We start from the raw sequence: 24,643 nt of genomic DNA, 5'->3' as shown, positions 1-24,643 counted from the left end.
AACAAAGAAGTATTCAATAGGATTCTCACTGAAAGTAACTAAAATTAAATTATATAACTTTCGGCTTTTCTAAGAATCGTAAGAGGAAACAAATATTTGTTAAAAGGGCACACATTAAATAAAGATAACTGATATATGGTTTCGTTGAGGACAGAAAGCTAATAGTTCAAGTTTTTCTAGTATTAGGGACTAACGCCGGATGCTGCTTCCTTGACCTATAAAAACATCATAAATTCTCAAACCCAGCGAACACAACATTTGCAAGTTGCCGTTCACAAACTGACCTCAATAAAAGGAAACATAAGTCAACTTCCAACCTTCCTGGAATTCAGTTTCGTTGCGTCCTTTGAAAAACCATAAGATGACAACTGAAATTATAAAATAAACAAGAGCCCTTTCTGAATACATCTATTCAATACCAGAATGGAATTGACCCGAATATTCGAGATGAGGGAACTGTGGTGAAATAACAAAACTCGAAATTAGACTCGAGATGAAAAATAACAAACAGAAATATGGAGATGCTGAATAAAAACAACCGGTGTATAGATACAACACAATTTTCAGTTCTTAATGGCTTTGGATGGGTTGTGAAGGCTGTTGGATAGACTTATGAATAAGCTTGAATTTTGAATTATTTCAGTGCTTGTGTTATTCCACCAATAAATTTTTGGTTTGCCGAAAATTCTTCAAATTATTTATTTTATCAAATTTTAAAATTGACTGAAAAAATCAATAAAATTATCATTCCTAAAACTGATTTGATTCAGTATGTACATACATCGAATTTGACAACGGATTTGTCATCAGTGAATTGAATTCTATCGTTTGAGGCCATTTCCGGCCCAAAAAAAAAATTACGGATACTGCAGCGTTCTTGTTGAAAGCGGTTAAAAAGCGTGGACATCACGCCATCGGCGTGGGAAAAAGTGATGTCAGTCCTCGAGTTCAATTTTACTGAAAATGGTAATAGGAAATGCCCCTCTTTATGCAACTTTCCATAGAAATATCCCTCAAACATCGATTTTCATTGAACTAGGGCAGATTCTACACCAATTTGGACGGATACTTCCGCCTATCGATTATGGTCTGAAAAGAAGACGAAAAGCACAAGGGGTGGAAGATTGAATTAGGATGCAGTTCCTCGGGTCTTATTCAATTCTTCCTGTCCCCTTACGGTGTTTTGTACGCTGAGAAAAACGTCTGTCGGCCTCCTCACGAAAAATTCATCGGAATCCACCAACCCGATTATAAACGGCGATTATCCCGGCGGGGGATCTGGCGGGGGACTGAGAAAAAACTGGGGATTTGCGGGTTCGGGGGTCGAGTTTTTTCGACGATAGGAATGTTTGGGTTTTGCGGGGATTAGAGGTGGGTGCTTTGGAGGAGTATTAGCGAATATTTAATGTAGCGTTAAATTTGTTGGGAGGGATTCGAACGGAATGTTTCCTTTTGCTTGGGAGTGGGGAGGGGGGTAGGTTGTATACTGCCTTTAATGATTCCTTTGAGGTGGAATTGTGGAGGGTCCAGTTTGTCCTTTCACTGGATAATGGGATGGGTTCCAGGAGAATGTGTACTTTAGGAGGTTTGAAGCGGTGTTAAAAAAAGAGTTTTTAGAATGCTTTTTCATCATGGTGAAGTCATTTATTTCTCTATTTATGTGGCTAATCCGTTTATTCTGCCACATCTTGAAGATTAAAATCGTGAGAGAATATCTCAGAATCGCACAGATTTCATGGTTATATTTTATTATTATGTTGGTACTCGGAACTCTCCTATTACCTGTCTTCTTCCTGTTCTTCCAACCAATATTTTTCAATGCAAAAGTCACTAAACGATATTTATGAGAATATTCCATTGATTTCAATAAGAAATCAGTATATTAGAGAAATTAATGTAAATAATACTCGTACAGAACAAAAAGAATATAAATGCCTTCTTCACTTATTTTACAAACAACTATTCTTTAATAATGAATAATCTTCTTGAGGTTGTATCTTTCTCACTAGATTCCTTTCGAATCTGTGTGGAATTCGCTTGATCGATTCTTACAATTTCCAAAAAAAAAACCTTTTTTTTATATCACTTTGAAAATTGGAAAGTTTTTCATTCGTATATAAATGAGAGCTACAAAGTCTAAACCACCCTCTGAAAATTACCCTTAATGAATCTATAAAATAAAAGTAGTAAATGCAAATAATTCATCTCACTAACATCAAATATTATCAAAAATTTGAGTCGATTATGTTACTCCTTCAGAAAGTTATATGTGAAAAACCGATTATCGTGAGATTTCTTTCAAGCTCTGTACCAATGTTCATTAACAGTTTTGAACACAAGTTCAAAAAAAATCCTTGTTATTTTCCACTCATCTTTCTATAATCTAAATTTATGGAACCAAAATGAACTTATTTATATTTAAATAGCTGAAAATACTATGTCATGTAAATGAAATTGTACATCTGGCTGCAGCAACAATATCTACATTGATACCAGAAACATCAAAGTCTACTTATAATAAATCGTTAAAATGTTTTGCTTAAATTCTTAATTTTTCTTATTCAAAAACAATATATCAAGAGAAAATACTTCTAAGATTCTCCTACCAGTTAAAATATTATAGCATACAAATTAGTTTGGCAGTAATGTTACTTTACAAGTTCTGCTATTGTTTACTGAAAAAACTTTTCGTCAGAAATCTTAAATCAATGAAATAGATAAAGTAGAGTATTCTACTGGCAAGAATGATCATTATTACCCCTCAGAACTCAAACGCAAATTAGTTCATAAAAGCTATCATTGTCGACTTGTCCAAGAATTAAAATTACCCTTACAAATCAAGGTATTGGATGGTGAAAAAAGTATGAATCACTAAGTAAAATATGCAGTGTTTTTCTTTCAAGACCTCCTGAAACTTTCCAACGCCAACTCTCCTATCCAATTCGAGATCACGAACCTAAAAAACTAAACAGCCGGAAGGAGCGGTATCGGCGACATCATATCGGATTCCAAGTTAACAAACTTCGAAATATCCGCGTTAATTTCCAAACTTCCCCCCACTTCTCCCTACCCCCACCCTAGGACACCCGCGGGCCTACCGGATCGATCGGAGCTGATATTGGATTATGCAAAAGTTCGCGGGGGAATTGCAGCGGGCCCAGAACGGATCCCTGATTAATTCCATACCGTGGAGAGATGGGTATCGGGGGTTCCGGCGGAAAATGACAACAAATTTTCCCAGTAATTCGTACGGAAGGAAACTGCCGTTGCAATTTTCCCCCCAGACAATGCTGAGCCATAGCTGGAGAAGGTTTTAATGAATTCGCGTCAGTTATTCTCGTTATGGAAACGCTGGGATAACCTCCGGTGTTCTTCGGAACTTTGCGAACGTAGTTCGGAAATTCGAGGATTTTCCGGTGGGAGTTTCGGGGAAATTCGGGAAATTGTTGAGATCGGACGATGAATTAAAGGGAGTCCAGATATTTAATTTTGAAAGTTATGGCAAAAACGACATAGACGATACTTTATATTTGTTTTTCTTTGAATTTTCGGCAAAAAAATGAGACGCTTGCCAAAGTCTTTCAAAAATAGTAGGTTCAAAATAACATGAGTAAATAATGATAGCTATTATTACCGAGGAGTAATTACCAAGAGCACCGCGTAAGCGGAGAAGGAGTAACATTACGAGCTAATAATAGTTATTATTGCAAGTAACAGGCCAATTCAAAACTTCCCGGTCTACCGTAGTGAAACACATTTTTTTGGCTAAATTTGATTTTATTATTCAACATAGTATACATACAGCGATTATAGCGATCTTCCAAGATTTCGATACCATTTTTGTAATACGATTTGTCTTTCGCTTCAAAATAGGCCTCAGTTTCGGCGATTACTTCTTCATTGGCGCTAAATTTTTTTTCAGCGAACTTTCTTTTGAGGTTTGAGGAGAGGAAAAAGTCGCTGGGGGCCAGATCTGTCGAATTCGGTTGATGCAGAAGCAATTCAAAGCCCAATTCATGTAATTTCGCTATTGTTTTATTTTGATTTGTGATACAGCGCATTTTCTTGATGAAACAGCACCTTTTTTTCTTCAAATGGGGCCGATTCTTAACGATTTCACCCTTTAAACGATCCAATAACGCTATATAAAAATCGCTGTTGATGGTCTGGCTTTTTTGGAGGTTCTCAATGAATATTATACCTTGCGCATCCCAGAATACTGATGCATAACCTTGCCAGCTGACTGTTGTGTTTTTCCTCGCTTTGGATTCGGTTCATAGTGTGCAGTCCACTCAGCTGACTGTCGATTGGATTTCGGAGTGAAATTATGGAGCCATGATTCATCTAGTGCTACATACCAAAGCAATAATTCAGGTTTATTGCACTTGAACATCTTTTAACACTGCTCAGAATCATCAACACGTTGTTGCTTTTGATCGATTGTGAGCTCGCTGCATCTATATCTCACAAACTAATGGTCGGACTGCTGTCAAATTTGGCACTTACTATATATTTCTAAATTTCGATACGCATCTTTGGAGACTCAGTTTTAACGAAAAAAAATCAATCATTTGAGATGAAAAGTTCAGAATTACTCAAATACTTATTTCAACAAACTAGTTGGTCCTTTCCAAGTACCACATTATCAAAAATAATGAACGACCTCAAAGAGTTCATAATCATTTCGAAACACAAAATCTTTCTAGACCATCTCGACGTCATGCGGAACACAGAAGAATATTTACGTTCCAAATGAAACATGCATCGTTTGACTCAATAATACCGCATCTTCTCTCCTATCAACTAAAATCTACTGTTACTCCTCCGATGCAATCTTTGCCACTGCTTTTCCCTTCACGAACATCTCACGAAACTCAACTAACAGAAGCAGTAGCGGTCGTCATCGAGCGGACCATAAAAAATATAACTGTCAAACAGATACATTTCGATGGTATCTTAGGGTCGATCTACACGTCCGGCTAACTTATCGCGAGGCACTCCTAACCTCGTAACGTTTTATACGTCGACGTATTGGGGTGGGGGGAAACGTCATTTTCGCCGTTTTCGATAACTGAAAAGAAAATAACGGCCAGGGAGCCAGCCAGTTTTTACGAGATAAGAAAAATGGCACTGGGCAGGGGCGGTGTTGGGAATATAAAATTTGTATCAGTTTCCATATTTTCTCCTTTTTTTTCGGCACGCCTTATTTATGGGGGAATGGCTGGAATAACAAATCGTCGGTCGTAAAGTAGAAATATGGGCTAGTTTGTAGGATATTTATCTAGGCAGTTTTTCCCCGTTTCTCCCACTTGTTCAGAGTTATTAATTTGTGAAACGCTAGCGAATAGAGCGCGTGGATTGTTTTACTGGCTGATCGATTTTTCCCAGACTCTAGTTTAGCGGGGTTGATAGAAATTTCAATGCTCTATTCATATAAAACGGGATTTAATTTCTGATGAAATTCATAGATTATGGAAAACTGAAATTCGATGAAAAGCGGATAATGAAGCGTTTCCACGCATTTGCGTCCGATGGAAAATTGTGGGTATATTGCGGGTATATTATGAGTAATGTGGGTCAACTGGCGGAAATGGATGTGATATTTTAAAAATTTTCGAGTTCGTTGAATCAGGTTCATCAATTTCCTATTTTGAATATTCCATTCGAAAATTTCTTCAATATGCAATTGTTAGTTTCCTAAAAAGTGCGGAATGTGGTACTTCCCGCACAGTACGCATAGATATTCTTCCACGAGTTCAAAGTGGCTAGTTTTTGAATGGATTAGTGTTGAAATGAGCTTTTTGTACGAGTATTATACATTATTTCTCCAATTCACTGCATTTTTACTGAAATTAATGGAATATTCCCATAAATATCGTTAAGTGAATTCTAATTGAAAAATGTGGGTTGGCAGAATAATTTTCTATAACACAAATTTGACAGAGAATGGATAAATTCTTAGCAGGAGAGTTCCAAGTACCAACATATAATAATAAATATAACTCTGAAACTATTTTGTTTCACAAGATGTAGCAGAATGAACGAATTAGCCACATAATAATAGAAAAAAATATTTTCGACAAATTTATGTTCATAGGTGAATTTATACAGGGTCCTGCACGGTGTTCCATTTCTCTAGTTAGGGAAGGGAGAGAAATCTAATATTTATGAAGTATCTTTATTAGGGATTCACGGCTTGGCTTGATTTTCAAGCTACTTGGCTTGAGGTCGACTTGATTTCAAATCAAGCTCAAGTCAAGTAGTAGTTTTTCAATCTCAAGTCCGTCAAGTATTTATTTATCGAGTACTCGAATCATATAAAGCTACTTGATTTTTAGCAGTTTCATTGTGTAGTATCACATCAATAAGAAAAAATGATGAAATGAGAAAAAACCTGCAAAAAACACTTCTATTTATTGAACTCTATTGTTCAAATGAACCAAAAATATCAACTATTTTGAAATAGAAACATGAATTAAATCACTATAGATCCTAACAAAAAAAAAATATAATAAAAAACAAAGTTTTTTAATATTGAGAAACCTCCAGGTTTTGTTTGATTTCATAAGTTTCCATCCAGGATCTAAGACACATGAAGCATCTTATAGATTTGTTGCCTAATGCTGCCTAACCTATTGCGGGTTCTTGTAACTGTAACAGCAGCTCTGGAAAATTGGCCATCAACAAGAGGTGAGGTTGGTGGCGTTAATAAAAAATCTTTGGCCATTTTGGTAAATTTTGAAAAGACATTTATGAAACTACCAAAATCTACCAAAAGGTAGAATGCTTCAGTCTCTTGGCGCTCGAGGAATCTCCTTATTTCTAAGCGAGCACGAGATTGCAGAAATATACGCCGTGCAGCTCGTGCATATCAAGTTCAAGTAATACCAAGTATCTTGATATCAAGTCAAGCAATGAATATCTAAAATCAAGTCAAGTCGAACTCAAGTATGAAATTTTTCCAGGAGCTTTATTTCCAAGTTAAGTAGTTGGTTGAAATGTCAAGCTTCTTGGCTTTATGAAGACCTAATCCTTATTGCCGGGCACCACGTCATAAATGAATCTTTGGTCACACAGTTCTTCTTGTGCAGTTTTATAAATGAAAAGTAACTCGACACAAATCCTCACTTCAAAAATATTGACGGTTTTCGAAATATTCATGATAGTGTTTTATTACAATATGGGTCACTGCGAATATTTAATAACACAAAGTTATGATGATGGAATTTATTCATGATCAAATATCACACATGAGTTATTTTCCCAAACATTATACATATTTGAAATGGACCTGTGATAAACAGTGTATGAAAAACAGCTTGCCAAATTTATGTAAATGAAAATCTGAAAAATATTCCCCGTTTCGAATTGAATTCACCAAACTATTTCACCTAATTTTGTCCATATCAACACTTGAAACTCTCATCCAGATTTTTTTTTCCATTATTAAAAATTTTGCTTACGTAAAATCTTAAATATTATCGAAACAGAATTTCTTGAACAAGGGTGTGGTTTTTTTCAATCTGAGGTACCAAAACTTAACAGTCCGCCTCTGCAAGTAGAACGGTAGTTGGGTTGTATACTCAACAATATATTACAGGGGTAACCCAACAGAACAGGGCGTTCCTTGACGGTCGGTGTCCCAACAAAGCCCTCGAAGACGCTGGTGGTAGCTACAGATGTGCCCAGCAGACCCTCTGCGTGTAGCTGGACCGTTTAAAAGAACAACAGAACAAGGAATCGATAAATTGTAATGACCGAGGTCCATTCATAAGAAGTCGGGGTGTAATCACTGCGCGCACCAGGGGTTTCAATGGAACCCCAGGGCAAGGTAGACAGTGGACGTTGCTCCGTTGCCTTGTTACGTTTTTGTTCTTAGACAAGTATGACCCGTTTCTCAGCGCGATACAAGAGGTTTACGATGAAATATATGCTAGATTAGGGGACAAGAAGTTCGAGCTTAAAGGATTATAATGATGTAAGGGTATCATAAAACGGAACTTATGATTCAACGTTAATTTGAGTAGGTACGTGGGTAGTCGGTTTGTAATGTTTCGGTGGGGTGTAGTCTTGGCTTTACTACTGGCGTTTGATTAGACTACTGGGTGTGAGAGAACTTCTGGAACTTATTGTCGGAGGTAATGGTGTTGCAGCATTGTACCTGCATTATTACTGGCTGCATTTGTTGCATAGCCTGTGGTGTCGTCTCTCTATGTCGGTTAGCACGATAACTTTCGAATGAAAAGACGTAGACTTGAAATTTTCGAGAATTCATTGGAAGTTGGAATCCATCTAGAAATACGTTAACAGAAATCCGCGGAATGGTTTTGGAGTTATACCTATCTGACAATTTGGTGTCCCAATTACTTCAAAACTGCCTATGATGAAATTCAATGAAGATGACGTAGAGATCATTTTATCAGTTTATCAAAAATACTATCAATGTCTGTCCTGTAGCTCTATCGATTTTCGATTATCGTTTCGATTTCTTGCATCATTAACTTGTCTCAACAGCTAAAATTTTTCCACAAGTTTTTTTTTTCAAAATGAAACTTCTTATTGGAAAACACTTTATCTCGGTCATATCATGCGAGGTCCAGAGTATGACATACCTCAACTCGAAATATAATTTGTAATAAATAATAAGCATAGATAGAGGAAGCATATGTCATTTCAGTAAGCAAATTTTGTCCCCAACATGATTATCAAATTTGAAATTAAGCGCGCGGAAATGAAAACACAGTGATACGATACTTCACTCAATTCGCGAATTTCTCCACAAAAAAGTACTTCTTAAGTCCCAAAGTGAATCAGCGTTTCATATTAACTCAAAATATATTGAAATCAATACCTAAATATATCAAAAATTCAGAAAACAAACTTTAAGCGCGCCAAACGACGTGAAACAACGGTTGACACTAGAAGAGCAATAGTTGCCAATCCTTGTATTTCAGCAGGTAGATACAGAAAATGATAAATATTCTGCTTATTATAAATTCGGCAATTGGGGAAAATATCGGATTCCAAATATTCAAATTTGCATATTTAATCGGGAATCACTCAAATAAATATATTTAAATCAATATAATATACATTCATAACGATATAGTAAAATTGTGCAATTAAAAATATATCGCAATCCGACAACGTAATCTAATCATGTTGGGGACATGTAAAAATTGCGTATACTCACTCTATCTATGTTTATTACTCTATAAGTTCACCGGAGCGTCAACATTCAGAATTATGAATTGTTTTCTTTTTCTTTCCGTGTTCGGACTAAGAAATCTAAGAGAAAACTCTCAGAACGAGCAGTGTAGCCAACCGAAACAAATTTGGCTATAAATGATGATTGTACAACCACCACAAATAAAATCTTTGTAATACCCACCCTTGTTCAAGGCCGCAGCTTTCATAATCAAGACAGCAACGATGATTGTCAACCTCCGCAATGGAGACAGTACATAAAGAAGAAGAAGAAGAAACTATTCCATTCCAATTGGATATACTCAGCTCTCAGAACGCAAATAACGTTTCAATTCCCAGAAAAAGTAAAAGCATCCATCTGATCCAAAACGTTGGAAAACCTCATCCCCGCTAATAACCTCCAACAAAGATTAAAGCCAAATCGATTTCCACCATACTGTCCCTACTGCTTTTCATTCATCACCTGCCCCAATATGAAACGTCTCCGTTCATAGAAAAAAAATCCAACAAATTTCCCACCATCTAGCTGGATGGCCGACTGGGATATTACAGCCATTACATCTTTCAACATCGTCTTTATCATTATCCTTTGACTAATAGCTTCACTGATAACCGAGACATCTCTCTATCGCTTTTTTTCTAGTCGGTAGTTATTAATATCGAAGGAGGCTCCCTCGACTCCTGGATCGTCCCATAGAGGGAGAACGATCTTCGTTACGACGTTTGGAATGGGCTCGGCTCGAGAGAAAAAAAGGCCAGATCGTCGTCTGTTAACGGTTTCTTTTTCGTGCAATTATTCGAATTGTGATATCCGTTTTTCGGGTAACGATATGACTGAACTAGTCGATTTTAATAGCGATTGTTTTATGGCTGTTAGGAGTATGTAAATTTCGTGTAGATGGCGCTGCTGAATTCTGGTTCATTTCGAGTTGGTTTATTTGAAATAGTAAAATATTCGAAATGTCTTAATGAGTCTTGTTTTATAGAACTAAGGCAGTAATTGGACCCTTGAACAAGAATAGTAGCATGTAGATTTCGCACATAAAATCATTTCAATAGTAACATCCCTTGGTAACTTCCCGAAGCCGAAGACTGATGGCTGCTACTAAGATACAAGCTTCAGAAATTCGTCATAAAATTATGAGGCATTTGTCAATACCCGAGGGATATTCGGCGGAAATTTTTTCGACCAAAAAATTTATGACTTTATTAAAATTTAACTAAACATTAGATTCGTTGCTGTTCCTTACTATAGATATATGATCTAATAACCATTATTGCATCGTGAGCGTCTCGGGCTGATTTGAATACTATATTGTAAACAGGTCAATCATAATGTTATAGTTATGAAGTACTTTTTTGCAAGAGTTTGCACAAAACGTTCCAAATGCCTTCACCGTTGCTTCTTTATATTCGGTTCTGTCTCTATTTCTTATATTGACCGCCCAATCTTTTTAGTATCAACGTCAATTCTTCTAAGCTCCTATGTTCATTCAATTCATATTCTCCTTCGCAGCAAAAATCCATAAATGTTCCCCAAATATATTTGTGACTATATGTTGTATTTCTAGCAATTTATCTTTGATTAGCGCAGTTATACTTTCGTATACTTTGAACATACGCATTGCCAAAACGTGACGTTTTGAAATCTGTTTGGAATGAAGGTGTTGAACCCAATCGTGTTGTCATAGTGATTGATAATTGCACTGAATGCAATTATTATCTTTTAATAATAGTATATTATTCAACGAGCGGTAATGTAGGTCATAACTCACGCAGATGAAGTTTGCAGCACGAGCCGCAGGCGAGTGCTGTAATTCATCAAGTGAGTTATGACCATCACCGCAAGTTGAATACTATACTTTATCTACGACTATTACAATAAATAATAAAATACTAGAATAGAGAAAGAACTTTATTGACAAACTCCAAAACTTACCTATAAACGTCAAAATGATCAGAGTGACAATCCTCCCGCCAATAACAATAACGGAATGTTCCCTTTCGGCCAATCGAATGCAATCACAGAAGTATAGAAGCACAGATCCATCTTTTCTGATTTATTATAGTGAGTTATAGTAGTGAGTTGTTATAACTCACGCTGTTTGTTAATAGATACTATTAATAGCTCAAAAGCAGTTGAATAATGAATACCTTATTCAATAAGAGTAGATAAATACTAGAATACATGTGTTTTTTCTTCAAACTGCCAAAAGTAATGGTCATAACTCGAAATATACAAAAGTATTAATGTAGCACATCTCGGAAAATCAGCGCTGATGGTCAAAACCAAAGTGCTTTATCAGATTCTGCACCTGAAAATCAACCAGGAGCAGTTCAATAATCCTGGGCACCAAAATGTCTGCTGGTCTGTGTTGTCAGTTGTAATACATGCACTTTCCCATCTAATTTTTCAGATATAACACACGGATTTAACGAAGCAACGGCATTGTCACTCAAGCCGGTCCTTATTGTCCTTTTCGCGGAACCACCTCCCCCCAACGTAACCCAGAAATAACAAAAAAAAAAACATCCTCGGCATAGTTCAACTCGGGCGCTATATCGGGTTGCACCATTCTTATTTACGAAAGAAATTTGGCCAGTTAAGGTTTCATATAACCAGCTGTCACTAGCACACCCTTAAATCCCCGACCGGAAAATATTCACAAGACTATAATTTACTCCCTGCCGTTATGCTGCGCAACGGTCACGTTTTTCGACAGGACCACCGTACGCTGCCGGTGTGCAGAATAAATTTACGTCCCAGCTACGGTGCCATTCGATAATCTTGAAATTGAATAAGTTCGGTAACCTGCACGATGCGAGATGTATCTGAATTGATTGCCAGGTACAGAAACTGTAATAATAATAGTAGTTTGGTGAGTTGTTCAACCCACAGCGCCATCTGTGGACAGACAGAGTCACTACATTAGTTTCTATATATCAATATCGTTATGAGTTCAATACAGTACTAAAAACAGTGCTGTAGTGAACTCATTACAGCATTGTTTTCAGTTATATTTTTCGTTTTGTGGTTATCTACACTGAATTCTGATCCCATCAAATTTCAACACACGTCAATTGTCAATATGATATAATTTGAATAAAGTGGAATAATTTGCAGCATTAGTGACAATTTCTCTCAATTCTGGTGGTGTTAAATCGATTTCATCAGACATAATTCACGAATTTAATGCGTAATTGTAAATTATTTCAAAATTCGAAACGAACGATTCAAATTCAAATTCCGTAATCTGTCAATATTCGTTACAGTCACACCAACTGCCCAGATGCCATACAAAAGTCACTAGGATGTATAACCTGAATTTTTCATTGAATTTCGACAATATTTCACAAAAATTGTCTGAAATAGAGAAAATATCGTCTAATACTCGTTGCAGAAGGCAATTCCAACACTCTTGCGATCGAAAACTCGCTCCTTAGTCGCTCGTTTTCGAATTTTGCATTCGTGTTGGAATGGGAGCCTATTCTGCAATTTGTTTTATGATATATCTTCTATTTTACGCTTATCTATTCCTCCCTCTCGCTCTTTTTAAGGCCCTTATAACCTTCTGTTTGCTGTATAAAGACTTCTTTAGATGATTGGCCCCATCGTTTTTCTTGGATATCAACCATATACTCTTATTGCCAACGAAGACTTCGTTGGAAATATTCTCATTTATATTCAGGACATTTTTCTCAAATAAAATTTATTAAAAGAAATATTTCTTGATGGTACAGGTGTTTTTGTGAGACGGAACATATAATCACGTATAAGTAGAAATGTACGTTAATGAATCGTAAAAGCTCTACTGAAGCTACCGCTTTGAATCTTTTGATATCTCATTTTCTGTTTAAAATTCTTCTAACTTCCCGTCCTGTCTCATATATCTCAAAAGTTTTATGCGATTAATCGAAAACGAAGATGATACCAAGAATCCTATCTGTAATTCAAAAATTATAATAAATTCAAAACATGGGTATATTTATTCTCTCTCAATAAACCGACATACAGCAGTTGAATAATCCGTTATTTTCAATATATATGAACTATAAAAATCTCCCATCAATTTTCAATTGAACAGCAAACCGATTTTCAAAGCATTTCATCAAATTGTTTGTTATGTTTTAATGAAAAATGCCATATTGATAATCTCTACATGCTATTGCCAGCCAACCAGATTGTTCATCGGAATTAACAAAGCTCCAATCAACGTGCATATTTTGTATAATATCAGCAGTGTTTGGTCGAATAAAACTGAAGAATTATTGTTTCATAAATTGATTTTTGTTTTAGTGGAAATCGAGATGGTGTGTTATGAGAAAGTTATCTCCAGTTGCAGGTAAGGAATATATAATTCGATTAATTAACTATTATGGTAAACAAGTTAATTTTAATAAGACAAAAAAAACATCGAGAAAAAATGTACGAGTCTGCCATCAAGCTTTCATCAGCTTTTATTCGAATGTATACAACTTTGCTTCCGCCGTTTTGCAATAGATGGCTTTAGCGGTAAGTGTCATACAATAAGCTTAGGTATTTTTATTTTTTAACATAACGCCATCAAAATTTTAGTAGATTTGTGTCTGCATCATCAAGTTATTCTCGATTAAACATGTCAGCTTACGAGCCAAATTGTAGTAATTCACGGGAGCTTTTAATTTTCTGCTTAACTATGAAGAAATCTGCGGCTGAGGCTCATCAAATGCCTCAAATACCTATGGTGGGGCTGCTATTAGTGAAAGAATGTGCCGAGAGTTGTTTCAACGCTTCAATAATGGTGATTTTGACGTCGAAGACCAGCATGGCGGTGAAAGAGAAAAGATTTTCGAAGATGCAAAATTGGAGGCATTACTTGATCAAGACTCATGTCAAACGTGACAAGAATTGACAGTATCATTGGAGTTATGCAACAAGCCATTTCAAAACGCCTGAAAGTCATGGGAATGATTCAGAAACAAGGAAATTGGGTGCCGTACGCTGCCCGAAAGATGGGAGAAAGTAGTGGACAGCGATGGACAATACTTTGAATCATAAACGTATAACCAGTTTTTCACAATAAAACCTCGAATTCCAGGAAAAAAAACAGCGGAAGCAAAGTTGTACGTCTATGTGATTAGATACTCAATAGATTCTCATGGGATAGGTCCATGGTGTCAAAATTGAGATGACGCGAGATTTGGGAAACAGGACTACCAAAATGAAGTGAAAGTATCTGAAAGCCATTACGATAAAGAATGAAAAAGAGTTACGGTGTCTTCCTACGTTACGAATTATGTCTCTTTACTCCTACAGTTAAGGAAATTGTTAAAATTGATTTTATTTCAGTTAAATAAATCACACAAAGTTTCAGTCTTATTGACTATCATTTTCACGATACGATTCGCTTCCGTGATGGAGAACTGTAGACTAGAATCTCCGAACTCGGGCGCCTTATTATTTCTAACGAATTTTACCTTCAACCCGTGCTAGTCAACTTATCGCCTATCCAATTTACAATTCACACTTCCCAACGCTCGGAGGATCCTAATTGCCGGCACAAATAAAGAAGATAACAATGTTGCATATTTAGCAAATCATTATGGGGCATAATTAGCATTCAATATCTGGAAACTGGTCCGAAAAAGTCAGCGGCACCATTTTTCGTATAGTCCTGAGTTACGTTGACCCTGATGAGGTGCTAACGTTATGTATCGTAACGTGGCCGCGATTCTGTTATCCGCGAATTAGCTCCAATGTGGTTTTTTCGATAGGTATAAGTATCTACCGTAGAAAATTCATATATTCAACACGTCAGTTTCGAGTATCGCTGTATTATCATAAAAAAGGAATTAAGTTTATCTAGTGGTAGAAGGAAAGAGTTGAGTTGTGATTATTGTGCTGGTTGAGGTATTGGAGCAATGAGGCCATTAGATTCGAAGAGAATACGCAATTTCGATAGTCAATAACCGCTGCTTTAAAGACTTAGGTTGCTAAAGTTTTTTTAAAAAATGTGGAGTGTAGAAATGGTTATAATGGGGATAGAAATATTGTTGAAATTGAGATTTGTTATTATAATCTGGTGGAGTATTCTATGGCATTTGTTTTGTAAATATGATAAGTCACACGAACGAGGTGGCGAGTTAACAAAATCACTTCTGGAAATAAAGTTGTCACCAAATTGATTTTGCATTTAATTGATGGTTAAGCGCGCTGTATAGCAAGTTGCGGCGTCTTTTTGAAACCAAATGTCGTCGATATTTAGCTTTTAGTGTTAATATAGAAGTTTATCTCCATGCTGTTTGTTATAATTTTGTCAATACATACAATAGTTTTATCTATATTCCTACGATTTTATCTGTATTTCTATTTCGTGGTTTTGTTTGTTTATATTTATGTTTTTCTTTTATAGTTCTCTTCATTCCGCTTGAATGTTTCAATCGTGACAGGCTAATGACCTACGCAGTAAATGCCAAAACTCATAAAAAAACCAGCGCCAAACCTCTCACAAATAATCCCAGTGACCTCAAACTCCCCCCGCCTCTCTATGAAACAATAATTTCTAACAGACGTCTTTATCCTCCCAGACACCTCCGTCTCCCTCATCTTTCATCCCACAAAGGAAACCGACGCCCGGCGTCCCTTGCCTCCCACCCCCAACATCGCGGTCTGGGAGGGAACAATCGGTCCACGGAAAATGAGGACTTAATTTCAGAAGCGCCCGCTACCTACCCAGGCGTCCAACCGCCCGGGCTTTTTGCCCGACGCCCGGGCGGATGGGCAGGCCGACCGCCAGAACTAGTCCGGTAAATCTTTCGGCAATTTAAAGCGGGAGTCTCCGACGTGCCAGACCGCCGTCGTGACGGCGAGAAATATCGGCTTTGGACGTCGGCGAAAAGGTCATTAGCGATTATTTGCGAGTGGGAAGGAGAGAGAGACAGAGAGTTGGTGGTTGATCTCGGGTTGGAGTGATGTTGATGAGTCATCCTGTATTACGAGATTCTTGAAAGAGAGCGGCTTAGGAAATGAGAAATACTGTTTATTCGTTCTGAAATTCCTATTTTTCAAATTTCATCAAACTTGTATTAGTAGATCATGAGATATAAAGGTCCCAGAATTTAACGTTTTTTCATGCTCAACACAGATCTTTCACCTGAGGGAGCAGAAATAGATATGAGACCATCTACTATTCAAACCGCATTACTCATACCAAATTTCATCAAAATTTGACTCGTAGAACGTTAGTTTTTGCGTCCCCGGAAATTTCACGTTTGCATGTCTTGCATACAGATTTTACATCCGATTGAGCCACATCTACGCTCAAAACTCGCATAGTTCTTACAAATGTCAATTGAAATGAGAAAATACTGTTTATTTGTTCTGAAATTCTCAATACATCCAAATTTCATCAAACTCGTGTCAGTAGATTATGAGATAAAAAGATCCTCAGAATTTCACGTTTTTCCATGCTCAACACACCTTTCACTTGAGAGGATAGAAATGTTTATTGGACCATCTACAATTCAAACTGCATTACTCTTACCAAATTTCATCAAAATTGGACTCGGAAAACGCGAGTAATTGAGTAAATTTCACTTTTGCATATCTTGAACACAGATGATACCACCGACTGAACTGAGGTTGTTATGGTCGCATCTGTGCTGAAAACCCGCATTGCCCTTACAAATTTCATCAAAATAATATTTGGAGAACTCGAGCTATTGAGTTTCCGTTTAATTCACGTTTCGCATGCTGAACGTATATTGAATCACCATAAGAACTGTAACTCTCATATACGGTCTAGTCCTATTATTTGTACGAAATTTCATAAAAATCAAACTTGAAATATTGAGTTTCTCATCATTTCGTTTTTATTGTTGCTCAAACGAACATTCTATATCCAAAAGAATAACTGTTATGGTATCATTTTCGACCTAATCCGATTACTTGTGAGTAATTTCATCAAAATCGTACTTAAAGTGAGCGAGATATTCAGATATAATGAAATTCCCAGACAAAGTTTCACCAAATTCCGATAAAATGTTGAGGCTGTTATATACATTGGTAGGCCCACTGACACTAAACTAAAGTTCGAATTTTTCATTTCGATTCGATAGGCTTGGAATAAAATATGAATGACTCTGATCCTTTGGACGCACAGATAGTCTAATATTTGGCAACAGAAATATGAAGAGAATTGATTATATTTGTTAAACACTGCAATTAACAAAAAGAGGAATAAAAATGTGGGTATGTGGAAGAAATTGTGGAGATATGGTATAGAAATAAATTTCAAAAAAATGAAAATAAATGAGCTTTATTTAGCTTAGACAAAGGTATTGGTAATCAGTGAGTTGAAGTTGAAAATTAAAGAGGAATAAATTGAAACATCGGAACCAATGGAAGCCAATTATTGAAGGGAGAATAGAAAAAGCCAGTTAACTTTATTTCACAACGAATAGAGAATTTCTCAGAAAAGGAGCAATAAAGAAGAAGAAAATAACACTGTTAATATCACACATATGTGAGACGTGGAATATGGATGAAAAAAATTAAATTCGAGGCGATAGAATGATATTTCTGAAAAGAGTGAAGGGACTGACAAGATTCGACAGAAGGAGAAATGAAGAGATAAGGAATTATTTGAGGGTAGAGTCGTTGGAGCAGTTTGTAGTAGACCGGGCAACGGGGACGATGAGGAAACTTGCATGGGATGGGGACAACAAATATGAGAAGTGGAATTAGATGCAACACCGAGAAACTCGGGAGATAAAAGAAGAGAGAAAAACTGTCAGGGGGACAACAATTATGACTATATATTGAATAGAGTGGAAAAAGTTAATTGAGTTTAGATACAGGTGAATAAATTGTTGATTTGATTAATTATACCCATACACCGTAAGGTATCGCACAATTCCAAAGACAATTATCAAATGGTGCAAACGTCACCTATGAAAATGTCAACTGTCAATGTCAACAAAGACCCACGGATTGTAAAGATATACATCCCCATCGATATCTATATATCTAAGTTTTTTCAGCATTTTCCACCAATTTTACTCCTCACATTCCTCGCAATTATAAATCAAGACGAGACTACAAACACAAACGAAATAATCAAAATCCCCTCGCGCTATCATTTCATCCAATAATAATCAAGACGTTGAAAGCAACCCGCGACCGTATTCTAACTGCGGAAAATTCTGGCAGAAAGAACACGGTTTATTTTCTTTGTACCGCGTTCTCCTCCCGTCTTATACAGTTCCAATTTGCGAGATTTAATTACGAGTTAGTCGATAATTAATATGGGACGAGCAAACCGTACCCAATTAATATACCGGGTCATGACAAACATAAGTCACTCTAATTGGTTTTTGGCGAAAAGCGAGAGTTGGGATTGAGTCTGCAGGGGGCGCAATTAATGGACCGAAACGTGGTGGTGGGGGGTTGGTCCGGAGCGGGAACGACAAATAATTATATTCGGGATCAAGTTTGCGGCGGAATATCCGGTTTTTTGTAGCGGATACGGATTATAATCCAGATGTTGGATCCGGTATAAAAACGTCGATATCCTACAGAGAATTTGGTACGGTATATGTGTAAGCGGAGGTTACTCATTTTGGCGCCCAACGTGGGGCCTTCAATTTTTCTCACTTGAATATAGATGACCGACAGTTGACACCGGTAGCGCTAATGCACGCAGATCGAAATATAAACAATAGCATTAACCTCAAATGATGCAAAATTTCATAACAAACTTTGAACACGTAACAACTTGATTGAGATTGGCAAAAAATTGGTGTGGCCGGTATTGAAGGATGTCTGTCTGGTTGCCTCGTATGTGTTGTTTTATTTATTTATTCATAAATTTTCGCTTCGACACCTGGGTCATTAGCGATTTTGGTACAATGAAATTTACATCTCATTCACAAAAATGTTCTACAACAAATAATATTTTGTTGAAAGCCTCTGGTCTGTTGATGTTAAGGGCATCTTCCATTTTGGAGCTAAGTATACAGGATTTCCTTTGGTTTTAATGAAGCGGACATTCTGTTATTATATGCTTGACTCGTACTTGGACATTACAAGAAGAGCACTGTGGTGGGGGTTCTTTCTACAGTATGTATGAGTGGGTACATCGTGTATGACCAATTCTAAGTCTTCTTGTGTGGAATCTTCACTATCTTATCATTGAAATGAAAACAATAAACCAGCAAAAATGTTTCTTGTTCTGTAGAATACAGGTGTATTCGAAGTTGATCAGCGAATAACGAGAGTAGTCAAATTGAAAATATTCCGTGAAAAATGCCGGGACATCCAATTTCTCAGTTTGACCGAGCAAGAATAGTAGCCCTACATCAAAAATCTCTGTTGAACTACCAGACTGCGCAAATTTTGAATATTCCAAGGACTTCACTAAGGCGCATAGTGGCACTTTTCCTGGAAACTAGCAGTGTTGCCTGGAGACCGGTGCCTGGTCGACCCAGAGTAACATCTGCAAGGGAAGATCATTATATCACAAATTTTACTCGAAGGAATCGAACGGTATCTGTAACAGCCCTTCGAGGTCATTTTTTGAGGGCCTATAGACGGGTAGTCTCAACAATTAGCATAAGGAGACGGTTACATTCCTCGAATTTAAGAGCAAGAAGACCTTTAAGAATACTTTTGCTATCACCTGGACATAGAGTTACCCGTCGGCAATGGGCAAAACATCACCAAGACTGGCTTTCATCACAATGGCGCAACGTACTTTTTTCGGACGAGTCACAATTCGGTTTACAAAGTGAAGGTTTGGAGAGGTCCAGGCAGACTAGAGCTACTCCAAATTGAGATTTTATACCTGGGTTACAAACATAAAATCATATTGTACACCGTGAATTTCTTCTTCCTTTTCTTATTCTCTAAGTTTTATGTCTGTGCAATGGTATCATGGTGCCTGCACACTAAGTATGGTGGGAAAAGATATTCTGTATTGTATCTTTTTGAGAACACTATGAATGAGGAAGTTGTATGCACAAGTACCACCAAAGACCATTGTTACACTAATGCAGGTACATTTATATTGTGTATTGTGAAGACAATTTCGGCTATACACAGACATTATGTCTAATTGCTTTTTGTCGCCACATATGTATCAAACTTTGACTTGGCATAGCGATCATGACTGTCTTGTGAGCCGCGTCAAGTTGAAACACCTTTTACGTCCGACAGTTTTGGAATCGTAAAATTCTGTCTATCCCATCTGCAATTCTAAACAAACAACCTAGGGTTCAAGCTCCTCCAGATAACACCTCATTCTACATTTTTCAACCTGTACAACATCCCATAATCATATCCTCCTCTCAAACAAAAGCGTTCCAATTTCTGACTTCCACGTATATACAAGCTGAAAACATCAAAGAACGAGCTGTAAAACATAAAACATACATCGATATATTCAACCCGTAAAGTCCCATGACGTCTCTCACCGTGTTCCATCGTTTAGCGTAGCTACCGGCTACGTTTTAATTTCTTTTATGACCCGTACCTACACAATGCACTTGAGGTTTTATGGCTACGTGTAGCATTAGTCAAGATGAAAATTACACGGTACAACGTTATTACGGCCCTGGAATGGAAGATTCATTAAATTCCAGATTGGCGGAATACGACGTAGTAGGAAAGTATTTCTTCATTCACTCCGAGTACCGTCGTATGAATACCCCCTGATGAAAAATGCATTTCCGCTATCTATCCTCGCGCGCAAAAGGATCTCCGAGCATATCTCCGACCGCCCTTAATATACAGGGCAATTATTTCGGGATTGCTTCATGATCTTTTTTAGTTCCGTCTAGGAGAAATTTCGTCCGGTTCAATTCGTAAGGCATCGAAGTCTTTGGCGGGAATAAAAAGAGGATTTATTCCTTGGAGATATCTGGAACTTTCGAGTTTTTTATGGGGCCAAGGCGGAGCAGATGAGTTGGAAATGGTGAATGGATTTAAGTGTGGAGGTTATGGCTTTTTATTGTGGGAATTGACTTAGCTGGGTGATTATTCTCTTCTTCAATCTAAGGATTCATTTTGACCTGATATCAGATGTTTTTTTTCGTTATTGGTGTTTAAAGTTTTTCTCCTTCCATTTTAGTTTTTATTGAATATAGAATTATGTATGTTAGGATGATTCTCAGGCTTGTATATTTCATACTTGATCATCCGGTGGTACTGGTTGTTCATTTTTTATGCCTCTCCCTCTAGTTTTCATCGCTATTAGATTAGATTTTTGGGATCTCTTGATTAACATTTGGTCTCTCAGAACTGCGAACATTCTTGAGATTCTGTTCTAACACCGTGCTCAATCATTCCTAAAGGAGATCTTTCAAATTGTTAGATACTCTGAAAAAAATCCCGATAAGCTTTAGCTTATCACATCATGAGTATTAAGGACCGGCCTGGAACCGTATTCTCGACAAGTGATCTTTCAAAACGTATACGTCCTTTCAGTGCTCTGAACACTGAATGAACGTATACGTTTTGAAAGATCACTTGTCGAGAATACGGTCCCTGCTTAGGTTTGTGTGCTTCTTATACAATTCAATACATTTGTACAGCATTTCTCCAATTGACAAATCCTTAAAATGTTTCATTTACTGACAGATACATTTGGCACAAATGATAGTTTTACTGACAGGGCATTGTCAGTAGTATAGAGTAATCAAAATAGATAGAGGAAGTATACGCAATTTTTACATGCCCCAACATGGTTAGATTACGTTGTTGGATTGTAATATACTTTCAAATCCACAATTTAACTATATGATTATGAATTTATATTATATTGAATAAAATATTGTTATTTGAGTGATTCCCGATTGAATATGCAAATTTCAAATTTGAAATACGATATTTTTCCTAATTGTCGAATTTATAATAAGCAGAATATTCATTATTATCTGTATCTACCTGCTGAAATCCAAGGTTTGGTAACTTTTGCTCTTCTGGTGTCATCGCTTGTTTCACGTCGTTTGGCGTGCTTGAAGTTTGTTTTCTGAATTTCTGATATATTTAGGTATTTATTTCAATATTATTTGAGTTAATATGAAACGTTGATTCACTTTGGGACATAGGAACTGCGTTCTTTGTGGAGAACCTCGCGAATTGAGTGAAATATATATCGTATCACTTATATGTTTTCATTTCCGCGCGCTTCCTGTCAAATTTGATAGTTCATGTTGGGGATAAAATTTGCTTAATGAAAATGACATATGCTCCCTCTATCCTTTTTTATTACTCGTGGCAGCTACAGAAGCTCCTTGATGTAGAACGACGAAAATTCCAGAAAGATTTTTGCTGGTGCAAGTCTGGGTGTATTCTTCCAGAAGGTCTCCTCACTTCTGAGTTCACTTTGCCTTTTGCCATGTTACCTTTTTTGCAATTTCATCGGTCTCTCCAATGCCTCCGATGCCACGGTGGCCAGGCAACCATGAAAGAGTCACTTTGTTGCCTCTAGCCAGTTGGTTTATGGTATTACGGCATTTCCAGGACAGCAGGGAACATTGGCTAGGCCATATAATGCTAAGGTTCTCCATCTCAACACAACTACAGAAACACTACATCTTTATCATTGACACTTTTGAGTTGCCTGAAGGGACGGTAACAGTTATAACTGCTACACTCTTCTTTCTAGTAAAGGCACTTCTTGGAGATCACAAAGAGGAGAGAAAGTTGTAGATAGCAAAGATAGAACATAAGTCCTTCACCAAAAGTATAATACTAGTATAATTACCCGAAGATAACGATTTTAATATACACAGTGAAATGGAAAGGCAAATTACAAAACCGGCTAAACAACAGATCCAGCCTCCACTGCGATCCGATGTGCGCATAACGGAATCCAATCATAACAAATGGAAAAATGACAATCGATTACACATCAATTTCAATTTCGAGAGCATTGCTCGTCGCTGTAATTGTACAATCAGATGACAATAATGATTGGCCCGTGGAGCATATATTGACATAACAACAATATTGTAGACCGTTATAATCATAATTCAACTTCGTCACACAGAGAATTGCCGATTTCATAATTAGGTCCGAGCTACGGCCACATGACAAACAGAGAGTTCGCAGTAGATTGAATTATTCAGAGGCGGAATAAGGATGGATCGCTATAACCCTTTGTGTGGAGGGAAATCGAGGGTCCTTGCCATATAATTATCTATCTAGCAAACTTGAGCCGAGTAGGTAACAGGATTATCTCTTCAGAATATTGTATGTTGTAGTTTGTTACCTGGGGTTCAAACTTCTGCAGGAAGATCAAAGTGTGGCAGGTTCTAGTGGTGGCAATATTGGAGTGGAAACTACTGGGTGAGCCTTGTGATGAAGGTGTGGATTGTGCAATAACTTGCTAGCGAAATATGTGTCTACAATTCGATGTCATCTGAACGTTCAATCCAGACTGAAAGGCTCGATGTGATACGTTACTTGAGTAGGTATTTGGAGTGTCTAGGATAAAGCTTTAAGGTGTCTTCATACGTCATTCATTGAGGAACTCTTTGTCTTGCAGGCAGAAACGATAGCTGTCAGTAGGTGTGCTAAGGGCATCTTAAGAAGAACCTTGAAAAGGTACTCAAATACATTATCAAGAGAGGGACATCAATCACGTGACAATCTCTTTGCTGCTTTGGAGAGTCATTATACCATAAAATATCTATCTATAGGCAGCAGAATAAGTTTGCTCTGGATGCTTATGCATAGTGATAAGCCAATGAATAAGACGGCAACAACATCACGGGTGTGAATTATTGTTGTGCTGGTGTTGGTGCTACCTGGAAGTGCCATTAGATATCTGTCTAAAGGCAACAAAGTGACTTCGCTCTGGATGCCAGTACGTTGTGGTATTGAAAGCAATGAATGAGTCAATCAACTGAAAACAACATCACGCATTTCAATGCATTCGTGATTTTGGAAAAGAACACTACAGGGTACCGATAGGAGCTCAGGAATCGGATATCTCTTTGGAGATTTGTGTGAATAAAAATATTCGTGAAGTCTTTTTAAACTACACGAAGAATCTTATGCAGCTGCCACAAATTCAGCTTCTGTTCATTGCGGGACTGCTGATAGGAAACCCCATAGTCCATTCGGTGGATGGAATTCGCAGACTCTGCTATTCGAACTTAAAAACAGGTGAACTCTTACAGGCCAGCGTGAGAAGCAGGCTTCTTGAGCAATCCTCTTGAATCAGTAAGACAAAGCTGTCAGTATTTTGTCGAGATGATCTCTACCAAGATATTAAGCGTACTTTCTCTTCGTGATAATTGTGATTTGAGCGGGGACCACTGAAGAATTCTTCATCAAGGCTAAGCGCTGTTCACTACCTTAGATGATTTCCCATATTCATTCACGAGTGGAGTGAATTTTCCAAAAAGAGTTGGCAACCAAGTGGTGCCGTTCTGCCGAGTATTGCGCAGC

At 37.2% G+C, this 24,643-nt stretch overlaps 1 protein-coding gene across 2 annotated transcripts in view; it reads left to right on the top strand.

The window, feature by feature from the left end:
* The window catches only part of LOC123682021, a 594,083-nt gene that overhangs the window by 388,344 nt on the left and 181,096 nt on the right, over positions 1-24,643 (top strand). Inside the window, exon 2 of one of the 2 annotated variants that reach the window (XM_045620398.1) lies at positions 13,505-13,550. The exons of the other annotated variant lie outside the window; for it this stretch is intronic. Coding sequence (XP_045476354.1) covers positions 13,505-13,550 — 46 coding nt within the window. The remainder of the gene's footprint in view (positions 1-13,504; positions 13,551-24,643) is intronic. 2 annotated transcript variants of the gene reach the window in all.

The sequence above is a fragment of the Harmonia axyridis genome, chromosome 6 (genome assembly GCF_914767665.1).
Source record: "Harmonia axyridis chromosome 6, icHarAxyr1.1, whole genome shotgun sequence".
Lineage (NCBI taxonomy): Eukaryota > Metazoa > Arthropoda > Insecta > Coleoptera > Coccinellidae > Harmonia > Harmonia axyridis.
This window is presented reverse-complemented; position numbering and strand designations above follow the sequence as displayed.